Raw genomic sequence first — 11,715 nt, 5'->3', positions numbered from 1 at the left:
ATATAAACGCTAGGCAAGCCCAACAGGTTCAAAATTATTGGCTATGATGGCTAAAGACAAGTAAAATAGACAAGATAAATTTTCTCGGGGGGGATCAGGAATTTTCCTGACATAAACTGAAAGCTTCCAATTCAAAGTTTTCTTGAATAGTCTACATCAGCAAGCGAGTGAACTGAGGATACAGCAAGCGAGCGAACTGAGGAGAAAATGGAGAGGGGCAGCAGAAGAGGAACAGAAAGTCAGAGAAAGTGAGGGAAGAAGGGGAAGGGGGTGAAGTGGAGCCAAAAAATCACACAGAGCCCAGCAGTGGGAGAGGCTGTATATTGCTGCATGGGCAGCGGGTGGGGAAGCAACACAAGATACAGAAGGAAGGGGAATGTGAGTGGAAAAGCTGGAGAGTGGGGAGGGAAAATTTTGCAATAACCAGCCAAATCGTTGGCTAGGGTTCTCTGGTTCTCTAATTAACTGGCTGAGTGGAGAACTGGCAAGCTAAGTGTCATGCTCATAGCTGCATAATATTGTCAACTGTGACTTTCAGTTCTGACATTTACCATTTGCATTCCTTTCTTTTATCACTCTGAATCATACTAGTGTATTTGGAACTTGCAGCCAGCCATAGAGAAACAAATGGTGCGTACTAGTTGTTACAGTGCAAAACTATAAACTCGTTTCAAAATGCTACTTCTGTTCTACAGCTTTTTTTAAGTTCCTTTCGTACTGAAAAACCATCAATGCATATACATATAACAAACACACACACATACACAGAAACGTCACTGAAAGTGCTAGTTTTCAGTAAAAAAAACAACTTACTTTTTTTGGTTAAGTAATAAAAGGAAGTTTTATGTTGAGACCACAAACAAGTTAATACACTGAAATAAGCAGACAGGACATCTTGGCTGAGCATGAGCAAAATACTATGTATTTTAAAACGGTAGCCAATTATTTTCCTAAGCTTAGTAACAAAAACAGAAATGAAGCTTTGGAGTAATTTAAAAAATAACCCAATGAAGGTCAAATCCAAAGTAAATTCACTGAGTACTTTTGACAGGTCAGGGCCACTTTCAGAGTGTTTCGCTCACACTGACAATAGTATAGGGCCTGATTCAGTGAAGTGGAATGTCTTCCATGCACAGAGATTGGGCACAAATTTGCTCCTTATCGTGGCATAAGCCAGATACACAGCTACAATAAAAGCCCTGCTGGACAACTTCCTTCATTACTAACGTAATCAGACTTACAAGCCAGTCCCTCATACTCTGCTTTCACTCAGTACTGCTCTGATCCATATGGGAGCTGAGGCAGCAGCAAGGAAAAAGAGGAGACAAATGAAGCAGTAATCCAGTTTTCAGACATTTTAAAACCTCACTCCATCCCACACACCTCCAATATTCATAACCTCACTATTTTTACAAAAAGAATACTCCTTGTCTTCACATCAAACATTAAACATTAACCATTACAGGTTTAAACGACTTATAGCCAGCTTACGACATCGTCTGCAACTTATAATAATGCATCCCTGCAGTAGTGGCTCACTCACCCAGAGGGGTGGGGACACAGTAATGGCCTCCCGGCAGAAGCATCACTGCTGTTTACCAGGAGGCTGAGAGGCAATACTGAGGCGGCGTCTGTGTTGTGTGTTGCACCTGTGCAAGCGCCTGGTTGTCTCTGCCCATGCGCCAACTCACACCTCACTTTCCCAGCAAGTGGGAGTGCTGCTGCTGCTACTGGGAGGCCATTGCTGCAGTTCTCTGACCACCTGGGTGAGCCGGTCCTGACAGAATACGATATGCCTGTTGATATTTGTAATGCCAGCGTGAGGCACCTATGCGGAGACGGTAGACAAGGAAGCAGAGCGACACGAAACAGCAAGGCCTCATCTACCTACCATTATCATCACATGATTCTGACTGGAACGAGCTAAGGGACTGGACCTCCGACACGCTCTCTCTAGCGCTGTAAGGCTGAGAAACCTTTTCTTCCAGGGGCTTCTTTGAAAGGCAAGAGTCAAGATCTACAACTTTAGCTGAAAGACAAGAGACACAAGCAGAAACAATCAATGTGACAACCAACTTCAAGATGCCCCTACAGTCATAGTCGTACCCTGGTTTTTGAACAGCTTAGTTCTTGAAGGTTTTGGCTCCCAAATGTCGCAAACCCGAAGTGAATGTTTCAGTTTGCGAACTATTTTTGGAAGCCGAATGTCTGATGGGGCTTCTGCGGCTTCTGATTGGCTGCAGGAGCTTCCTTCAGCCAATCAGAAGCTGTGCTTTGGTTTTCAAACGTTTTGGAAGTCGAACGGACTTCCGGAACGGATTCCATTTGACTTCCAAGGTAGGACTGTATTAGAAACATGACAAAAAATTAAGCTTCATTGTTTTAAAACCCCAGCAGGCATTTTACTTGAAGCCTGATTTTATAGTTTTAATCAGTTTTTTTCCTTTTCTGCGCTGCATTCTTTTGTACACTGCTCAGGAGATGATGCTGGTTAAATGGGATATAAATTGTCTAAATAAATATACAGTGGTACCTCGGTTTAAGAACAGCCCTGTTTACGAACTATTCGGTTTATGAACTCCACAAAACCAGAAGTAGTGTCCCAGTTTGCGAACTTTACCTCGGTCTAAGAACGGAATCCGAATGGTGGAAGGGCAACGGCGACAGGAGGCCTCATTAGGGAAAGCGCGCCTCAGTTTAAGAACAGTTTCTGTTTAAGAATGGACTTCCAGAACAGATTAAGTTCATAAACTGAGGTACCACTGTATAGCAAAACACTGCAGTATACCAATCCCCTACAAAAGTTTTTCAGAGCCAGTCTGAAATGGGAGCTTTTTGGTGCTGTTTAGGCCTTCTGCGGTGGGAAAGAGAGAAAAAATACACATTTATTTCTTCTTCCTCACTCCCCTGAGGCCTCCCCTCTGTTGTCGTATATAACTCTAGAAGGTTTGTGTGTTGACTGTTAGTCTTGAAGGTGAGCTGCAGGGTGGGCAGCTAGGGTGTTGCTACCATTGTCTCCTTTCCTTTTATCTGAAACATCCCCTTATAGCACAGGAGAGGGATACTTCCTCCCCAATATTGCTGCTAAGAAGCAGCCAGGGACTGCCTCTCCATTTCTCCCTTGGACACCCTAACATTCTCTGCCTGCACTTCTCTCAAGTACAGCCTAAACCGAAAGATTTGCAGACTCTGCCAAAATTCTAGTTCCTTTAGATTCCCTTTTCCTCAACCACAATGCAGACCTGAGAGTTGCTCACAGAAAACAATGGAGAAATTCAGGATTCTGGCAAGGCTGTGACCGAAAAGCAGTGTTTCCCTCCCCTCCACAAAAGTTAGCAGCAAAATCAAGTATTTACTGCCTTTGATGTTCAGGGTCAATCTAGGAGTTCCCTCTTCCGAAAATGAGAGAGCTCTATTTTTATTTTTATTTTAAATCTGTATGTCTTCAACCTTTGTAGACAACTGCTAAAAGGAGAAATCTCAATATCCTGCCAGCAAAGCTTTTTCAGTTCAAAAAAGAGGCGGCGGCTTACTGTCATAATCGAAGTCCCAGCTGGGCTTCTGTATTGAGTCGCTGTCTGATGGTGAATTGGATGGAGGTGGGGGAGGCAAATTTGGAGCCACACTGCAGACAGCCACTGCTTTCCTGTGGCCATGAACGGAATCTGGGTTAAAAGTAGTAAACTCTGGGTGCTCTGGAATTGTGGAACCTTCAAAAGAGTTCCTGTCCAGATTGTTCCTCGAGTCACTTGGAATGCTTGGAGTATATGAAATGGGACGAACAGGCACCTGGGGTGGAATGTCAGAATAAATGTTCTTATTCAGTTTGGAATCAAAGTACGGCCTTTGCAAGAATGCTGTTGTTGTTCCCAGATGTTTGTCTTCAGGTTCTGGCTGGCTTTTCTTCTTCTTCTTCCGGATGACTTGGCGGCAGAAGACAAAAATCCCAACCAGTATGAAGACCCCTGCTATGAAAATGATAATTCCAATGACTTCTGCTAAGCTAATGTTCCAGGGGGTTGAAACATATTTGTTCAGGACGTCGGCACAATGCCTTCCTCCAAATCCGTGGCTACAATTGCAGTGATAGGCACCGTATGTGTTCTCACAGAGAGCGCCGTTCTGACATGGGCTTTCTAAGCATTCATCAACATCGGTTAAACACCTGCAATGAAACATTAACAGGTAAGGAACAGCTTACAAATGCACAAAATGGGAAAGTGCAGGATATATTTATAACATCAACACATATATTTTTTCCATGTTAAAAATACTGTGACTCATCTGGAGTGTTGGGTGCCAATTTTCATTGTTCATATCATTATTATCATCATGCCCTCCAACATTTCTCCAGTGAAAATAGGGATGTCTTTTTAATACTAATAATGTTATTATTTATACCCTGCCCATCTGACTGGGTTGCGTCAGTCACTCAGGGGGGTGGGGGCTTACAACATATATAAAAACATGATAAAACATCAAACATTAAAAAACTATACAGGGCTGCCTTCAGAAGCCTTCTAAAGGTTGCCTAGTTGCTTATCTCTTTGGCTCAGGGGCGCTGCATAACTTTATACCTTCCAACATTTCTCTGATGAAAATAGGGGAGTCCTAAGGAAAAGTGAGGGGTGCGGGTGGTGCTGTGGGTTAAACCACAGAGCCTAGGACTTGCCGATCGGAAGGTAAGCGGTTCGAATCCCTGCGATGGGGTGTGCTCCCATTGCTCGGTCCCTGTTCCTGCTAACCTAGCAGTTCAAAAGCACGTCAAAGAGCAAGTAGATAAATAGGTACCACTCCGGCGGGAAGGTAAACGGCATTTCCGTGCACTGCTCTGGTTTGCCAGAAGTGGCTTAGTCATGCTGGCCACATGACCTGGAAGCTGTACGCCAGCTCCCTTGGCCAATAAAGCGAGATGAGCGCCGCAACCCCAGAGTCGGCCACGACTAGACCTAATGGTCAGGGGTCCCATTTACCCTTTAAGGAAAAGTGGGACATTCCAGGATCAAATCAGAAACCGGGAAGGCTTCTGTAAATCCCGGACTGTCCCTGGAAAACAGGGACACTTGAAGGGTCTGTATTATTGATTCTATTATTATTACATTTTGTTCTAATCTGGCCCTTTCTCCAAGGACTCCAGGACAGCACACATTGTCCATACCTTCTTTTTATCCTCAACCCCGCCACTGTGCTTCCACACCTACATGCCTTTATACAAGTTTATATGGAACTACATTTTTAATTATGTATTCTGTTTATAGGGTATGTGTTACAGACAGCAAGAATTCTGATTTAATATAAAGAGTCTTTGCATCAAGCAGTTACTCTGAACCAACCATATTTTCCAAACCATCTTCAAAGGCAGCCATGTATTCAATACACTGGAGCAGTTTTAACAGGATGTTACCAGAGCACAGACAATTGCGGCCTGGGGATTAATCACTTCATCACTTAGTGCCTCTTCTGGTACTCCACTCTAAGCTGGAACAATCTTTTTCATCTCTTTGCTGTCACTCAGTACCCCTCAGCCAGTGTTCGAAACTCCTATTGTTCTAGGCGCATTTTTGTGACAGGGAATTTCATTAGCGCAAGCAGTTAATGAGCTCTGGGCACAGTACTGCACCTAAGATTTCAGATTAAAACTGCAGAATGGAAGGAAAGAAAGATCTTTTTCTGGCTCCCCACTTCCAGTGACTCTCTGAAGACTGGAGAAAAGACACTCTTAAGAATATTAGGGAGGTGAACAGGGGAAGGACTAGACCACGTGAAAAATGAACATCAGATTTTAGCTGCAGTTCATTCATTTTCAGCTTTGTATTCTTGTTATTAAAAACAAAACAAAAATGTGCGTAGACATTCCAATGTTACACCCATAACCTAGGCTTAAGGTGCCATTTAGCTCCTAGCTTTCATATCTCAGATTCTAACACTGCCCTCAGCTAAAATCAGATCCCCACAGCAAGTTATTCAACACCTGGAACACCAGCACTGGAAGAGCTCCTGTTGACTTGAGTTCTAAGTATGCCAGGGAGTAGGATTAGGAAAAAGCTCTTATTAATGAGCCCGTCTTAATCTGGACAGAGCCTGGCCATCCTATTCCACCCAACCTCCTTCCCTTGCTGATTCCCCAAGCCCCTTCCTCGTTTTCTCCCACGCCAGCTGTTTTGCTGGCACCCTGGCTGGCAAGCAGGGAGAGGGATAAGAGAAAGGTCCCCCCCTCTGTTAGCAGTGCCCGACGTGCCACTGACTACACGGTGCACCAAGCTGCCTCACAAGTAGCCCCACCCCAACAAAAATGTGTTTTGAATTCAGGAAAATGCATTCTTCCATGAACTGAAATTACACGACTGGACACATTCATTTACCATACTGCAAACAAAGTGGCAGCCAAGTTGCTACACATGTGAGCTATTTTATCCCCAATTGGTTTAGCAGGTAAGTTGTAATGGGTTACCGCAGAAAGCCAAGGCAAAAAACAACCACCCCAAAACCAAACTGCTTGGGACAACTTTGCTGGACTGCCTTGTGAGAGCATCATAGTGGTGGTGAAATACTGCACTACATAGGGGACTCTAAACATGAGTTCTCACTCATGTTTGGTGTGGCAGGCCACCATTTTCCCTATTTTTATAGATGAAGGATGGAGTGTGTTCAGGCTCCACTAACAGTTTGTACTTGTGGCGCTTTGCCTTCTTTAGTTGATAAGGCTGTATATGCAGCTTCAAGGACACCAGCCAATAACATCACAGTAAAGGTAGAAATTCAAACCACGCTTCTCGGGTCCCGGCAGTGCTCACTGGATAACACTGGCTCAGAAATTCAGAAGATTTCAAAATCTCTTTAAATACTGGAATTCAGGAAGTATTCCATTGCTTGGAGAAAGAAACCAATTCATTATATTAAAAAAAAGAAAAGAAGCCAAATATGTAGGGAGGGGGAAGGTAAATCAACTTAAAATTGTATTTCAAATGATCTGCAGAAATGTTCTAAAACTTCCATAGCAAAATTACCTCCTTGGTTCCTGTTCAAATGCGAACATTTTACCATTTAAAACTGCGAGCAAAAGGATGCTAATTCTAGTGCAGCTATGTTCTTCCCCCTGAAGTACAGAATGATCAGTAAAATCCCTGATCATGAGAGATGAAAGAGAGCTAATCCCAGTTTATTTGCCTTCTGCTGTTTTCTGGTAAAACAATATTTCTGAAGATTTAATATTATGCTATAATGCAATGAAGAAAAATGTGTTAACATCTGTAATACATGCCTCAATAAGCAAGGAGCCCTCTTTTGTACACACACACAGAGAGAGAGAGGGAGAGGGAGAGAAATTCAGGTTTGGTGTCCTTGGAGTATGGGAGCAATACCAGATGCAATGTATTCCCTTGTCTAGGATAAACTTGGCATAGTCCCCATCAATTTCAAGCAACACTAAATGCTACTGGCCATCCCTGAGCTGAATGCTTTGTAGACACACAATTCTGGGACCATTCTCACAATCAAATTTGTACTACAGCCTCTGATAGTAAATATACACTTTAAAAATAAAAAGATTCATCCTATATGCTAATCTTTGTAAGGGTTAGGAACAGTACAAAGCTACCCACCTGTCTCCATGAAAACCTGCTTCACATTCACAAACAGGTCCATCTAAGCTATCAATACACTTCCCACTATTTTTGCATGGGTTGTCTTTGCAATATGGACCAATCTGACACCTGGAAATGGAAAAAAAGAGAACAGATCTTGTCAGTTGTCTTCAAAGCTATGAATAACATGAGTGTTGATGATGACCCTCAGGTACAAGCAATGTTGGGTTGACTCCCATGTTTGCAAATGTGCCCAAAGGCTTGCAGAACCAAGTCCACCAAGTAAGACATGGTAGCACGTGACATAAAGTGCCTTTTCACATCTTATGGAAATAAAACTTGGGTTTGTGAATAAAACCATTCACTCAAAAGATGCACACACAATTTGGGATTCCTGATGAGTATGGGTTGCTTCCCATGGTGGCAGAAAACATTTCCTCTGGGGGAAGACTAGACACTCATTTTTTTTACTGATTTCTACATCTCATTGTAGTCCTTCAAGCCATCCATGAAAAGCTGTTTTGAAAGTGGGGGGATCCTCTGGAATAGTATGGGATATTGCACTGAAGGCAGCAGTAGGTAGGGGATTGCAAAAAAAAAGAACAGGTGCCTGCCCCGTGTGAGTGGAAGCGCTTTTCATTGGTACAAAGTCACCATTGGGATGTTTCTACTCATTGCTCACCCTTTATCTTTTCAAGTGTACATGTAAAACATCTTGGCCCTACACTTTAAGAAACTGCAGTGTGTGAAACTGTCTCAAAGGATTATCAGAGAGCGTTTATTCTAAAGGCAAAACATAACTTGGAAAAAAATACCATAGGTTTAATTCTATTCTGCTAGCAAAGAAGCCATACCTCTGACCGGTGTACAGTCCTCTGCACTGGCAGATGAAATCATCACTGACGGAAATGCAAGTGCCGCCATAAAGGCACGGGTTGGAAGCACATGGGTTAACACTTACATCACAGTGAGTGCCCATGAATAAAGGTGCACATTTACAAAAATAACCTGCAAGAAAAACAGTATTAAAAAGATGTCGCAGGTACCCACAAAGCAAAACACTGTTTTCTGTAACGCAGATCTTCTCAAAACCCATGTAAAACAAAAACTAATATTATTTTGAGCATAATCACAATATGAAAGCAATCCTAAGCTACTAAGAAGTTGCAAACAGCCAGACAATAAGCTATAATGAAGTGTTTCGCTGTGTAACCAATTTATAGGATCATAGCTTAAGCCATAGCAATTTCAGAACTTACTAGGTTGCTATAATCCAAAGGACATAACAATTTCCATCCTGGAGCTAACTCTGAAAAGGCCCCCAACTAGTTTCTGCTTATTTTGCCTGGTAAAAGAGGAAGGACAAGACTCAAATTGCAAGGAGGCTTGCAATGTCCTAAGATGTACGAAGCTTCATTTTCATGCTCAGAAGCATTTTTAAAATCTTTTATTCTCCAAAGTAAACACAATTCTTAAATCTAGAGCTGCTGGTGCTGTCAGCTGTGCAGCCCAACAATAGGGCACTATATTTATATTTCTGTTGTAAAATGAATGCTTGATGAAATATAGGCCTATAGACAGTAAGTAAAATATCTCAAATAAGTTCTTTCTGCTAGTAAGAAATGAAGTTTCTCATTTAGGTGAACTCAAATACTCTGGCCACCGTATCATTAATTCAGCCACCAAGAATGAAAAGAGCACCCACTACTTAATACAAAGCAAATACTGTGAAAAAGCGCCAAACTTACCTCCACTGGGTAGCGGGTTACAAATGCCCCCATTCTGGCAAGGACTACTTGAACAATCCTCTGTCATAGCCAGTAAACACCCAGGGGATACATCCACAGATTCTTCCATGTGTGCGTAACTCCGTGGTTTGCTGTTCAGGGGCAATTCTTGGCCATTTAGTACTATGGAATCCATACAGCCTCTGAAGCCATTGCTAACCTGCGGGCTCCTTCCATGCCTTGCGCCTTGCTGCCGAATGTGGCCACCAAAAAACACATGGTTGTCCAGGTTCAGTGTCCTTAAAGTGCCAGGAGCAATGCCAGACGCGGTGTGTACCCTGTCCAGAATCAGCTTGGCATAGTTCCCATCAACTTCAAGGGACACCGAATGCCACTGGCCGTCGTTGATCTGCGTGCTCTGCACAGACACAATCCCAGGGCCACTTCCGCAGTCAAATTTGTACTGCAGCCTCCCATGGTGGATCTAAGCAAAGAGAAAAGGCAACACATAAAAAGAGGTCCTCTCTCTCTCTCTCTCTCTGTCCCCCAGCTTCATTTGCAGCAACAGCCCAGTGTGGCGTTACCTCCCGTTGCCACTAATAAGTGATGCACCTGCAGGATCCAGACTGAAACCACCTTGCTTCCTTACTCACGAGGTGATGCTGGGTGAAAGGGGCATGAGCACACCGCTTGGCAGGCAATGGCTGCCAGGAACAGCAGCATGCACCACGATGCAGGATTCTACCTATTGGCCACTACATGTGGGACAAATAAGCAGCAGAACCCTATTAAGCAAAACTCTCATATGAGCAGAAGCTGCTAGTTATGTTAAAGCAATGTTGATGCTGGGAGCTTTGATTACACCTATAGCGATCATTTGGTGGCATATCTTAACACTTTGGCTTAAATGTAGTGCTTTGCTTTGTTTTTTTCTTCTTAAGAGTAAGGTTATGATTATTAGGCAGAATACTTTCAGTGTTGAAAGATCAAGCGGGTTCACTTTGGTGGAAATGACTGTGCTTTATATATATTTTCAACCTCCAGTTACTGCTGGCCACACACACACACACACGCATTTTCATTCATTTTTCCATCTCAGTTAACACCTACCTTTTCACAGTGTTTCTTATCATCGCATAATAACGTGGGGCATATTTGTCTATAAACTGTCAGCAGCTGGAATATTTAAGCATCATTTCCAATACTGTAGAAGGCATCACATACTTTACTAAATATGTACTGTCTATTGCCTGCTTATTTACAGGGTGTTCAGTTATATGTCGTTGGTTGGAATCAAATGAGTCATTCTAAGCCTGGGACAATTTAGGTGCAAATTAGATTTCAAAGTGAGTGTGTTAAGGCAGTTTTTTGCACAGTTTAAGGCTTCTAGCATTTGAAACTAACACACCTCTAAAATGCTATAGTCCGTTCCTCGGGCATACATAACAACCGCTTGAGTCGAGTACGTCCTGAGTCTCATAGTGAGCTTCATTTCTTCCTTGTTCTCGTTTTCCATGAGGCGATACTTCATGTAGCTGCTTCCAGTAAAAGTCACTGATGGTCCAACCGATACTTTTAAAAAAGGAGAAGGAGAGCGCTATGACTCAAAGCTTCATTTCTCAGCAAGAAGGCTGAAGACAAAGCTGAAGGGTATTAGGAGTTAAAATCTTACCAGGGCACTGGGCATTGTTGCTTCCGTGGCAAATACAAGTAAACTTTCCTTCTCTGGGATCTGCTACACATTCTGTACCTTCAGGGCATGGATTCCCCTCACAGGCACTGCTCACAAGGGGACAGCTTCCTTCTGTAAATATAGATAATAGTTATATATAAATAGAGCAAGGTTTTATTTTTATCACATTCTTCCCAAACATGGCAATTTTTTTTTAATGCAACGACTCCTAAAACTGAAAGCCTAATATTCTCCAGGCACAACGGGTGATGAAAATTATAGCTGTGTTATAGTAGGTGACAAGGAAATAAGCAAGAAATTACAGGAGACATGGGATTCTTAAACTGCTATAATATGAGCTCCAGCTGGGAGAACTGCTCACCTGACACCGCAACACTTTCTTCTCCCGACATGACGCTATCCTAAAATGTTACCTAGCTAAAGCCGAACATATATTTTAACTGCTTCCATATCCCTTAAGGCTGCTGATCCACATTTTTCAAGGGCACGCTATTTCCCCAAAGGTACTAGTAGAATTTCCCCTCAAAATCTATGCCGAAGATCCTGTGCAAAATCCATTTAAAGACAATGGAAGGCAAAAATGAAATTCTTCAAGTGCTTAAGAGATACCTTATTAGCTAAAGGAATAACTACCAGGTACATCTTCCCTATCTCATGAAATTGCTAGGCTTAAGACTGGAGCCTTAAAAGTAAGGAGTGCAATTAAACCCTC

General features: G+C 42.7%; 1 protein-coding gene across 7 annotated transcripts in view; it reads right to left on the bottom strand.

Annotated features, from left to right (window-relative positions):
* Nucleotides 1-11,715, bottom strand: part of FAT1 (FAT atypical cadherin 1) — a 131,195-nt gene that overhangs the window by 14,117 nt on the left and 105,363 nt on the right. For 5 of the 7 annotated variants that reach the window (XM_053402389.1, XM_053402392.1, XM_053402393.1 and 2 more), the window contains exons 20-26: nucleotides 10,983-11,114; nucleotides 10,719-10,882; nucleotides 9,332-9,794; nucleotides 8,438-8,591; nucleotides 7,602-7,712; nucleotides 3,534-4,165; nucleotides 1,892-2,029 (exon numbers count right to left, since the gene is read on the bottom strand). In XM_053402389.1, coding sequence (XP_053258364.1) covers nucleotides 1,892-2,029; nucleotides 3,534-4,165; nucleotides 7,602-7,712; nucleotides 8,438-8,591; nucleotides 9,332-9,794; nucleotides 10,719-10,882; nucleotides 10,983-11,114 — 1,794 coding nt within the window. Of the gene's footprint in view, nucleotides 1-338; nucleotides 1,297-1,891; nucleotides 2,030-3,533; nucleotides 4,166-7,601; nucleotides 7,713-8,437; nucleotides 8,592-9,331; nucleotides 9,795-10,718; nucleotides 10,883-10,982; nucleotides 11,115-11,715 lie in introns of those variants that run through there. The other 2 variants (XR_008332080.1, XM_053402394.1) reach the window with 2 other exon arrangements.

This window comes from Podarcis raffonei, chromosome 9, assembly GCF_027172205.1.
Source record: "Podarcis raffonei isolate rPodRaf1 chromosome 9, rPodRaf1.pri, whole genome shotgun sequence".
NCBI classification, from domain to species: domain Eukaryota; kingdom Metazoa; phylum Chordata; class Lepidosauria; order Squamata; family Lacertidae; genus Podarcis; species Podarcis raffonei.
This window is presented reverse-complemented; position numbering and strand designations above follow the sequence as displayed.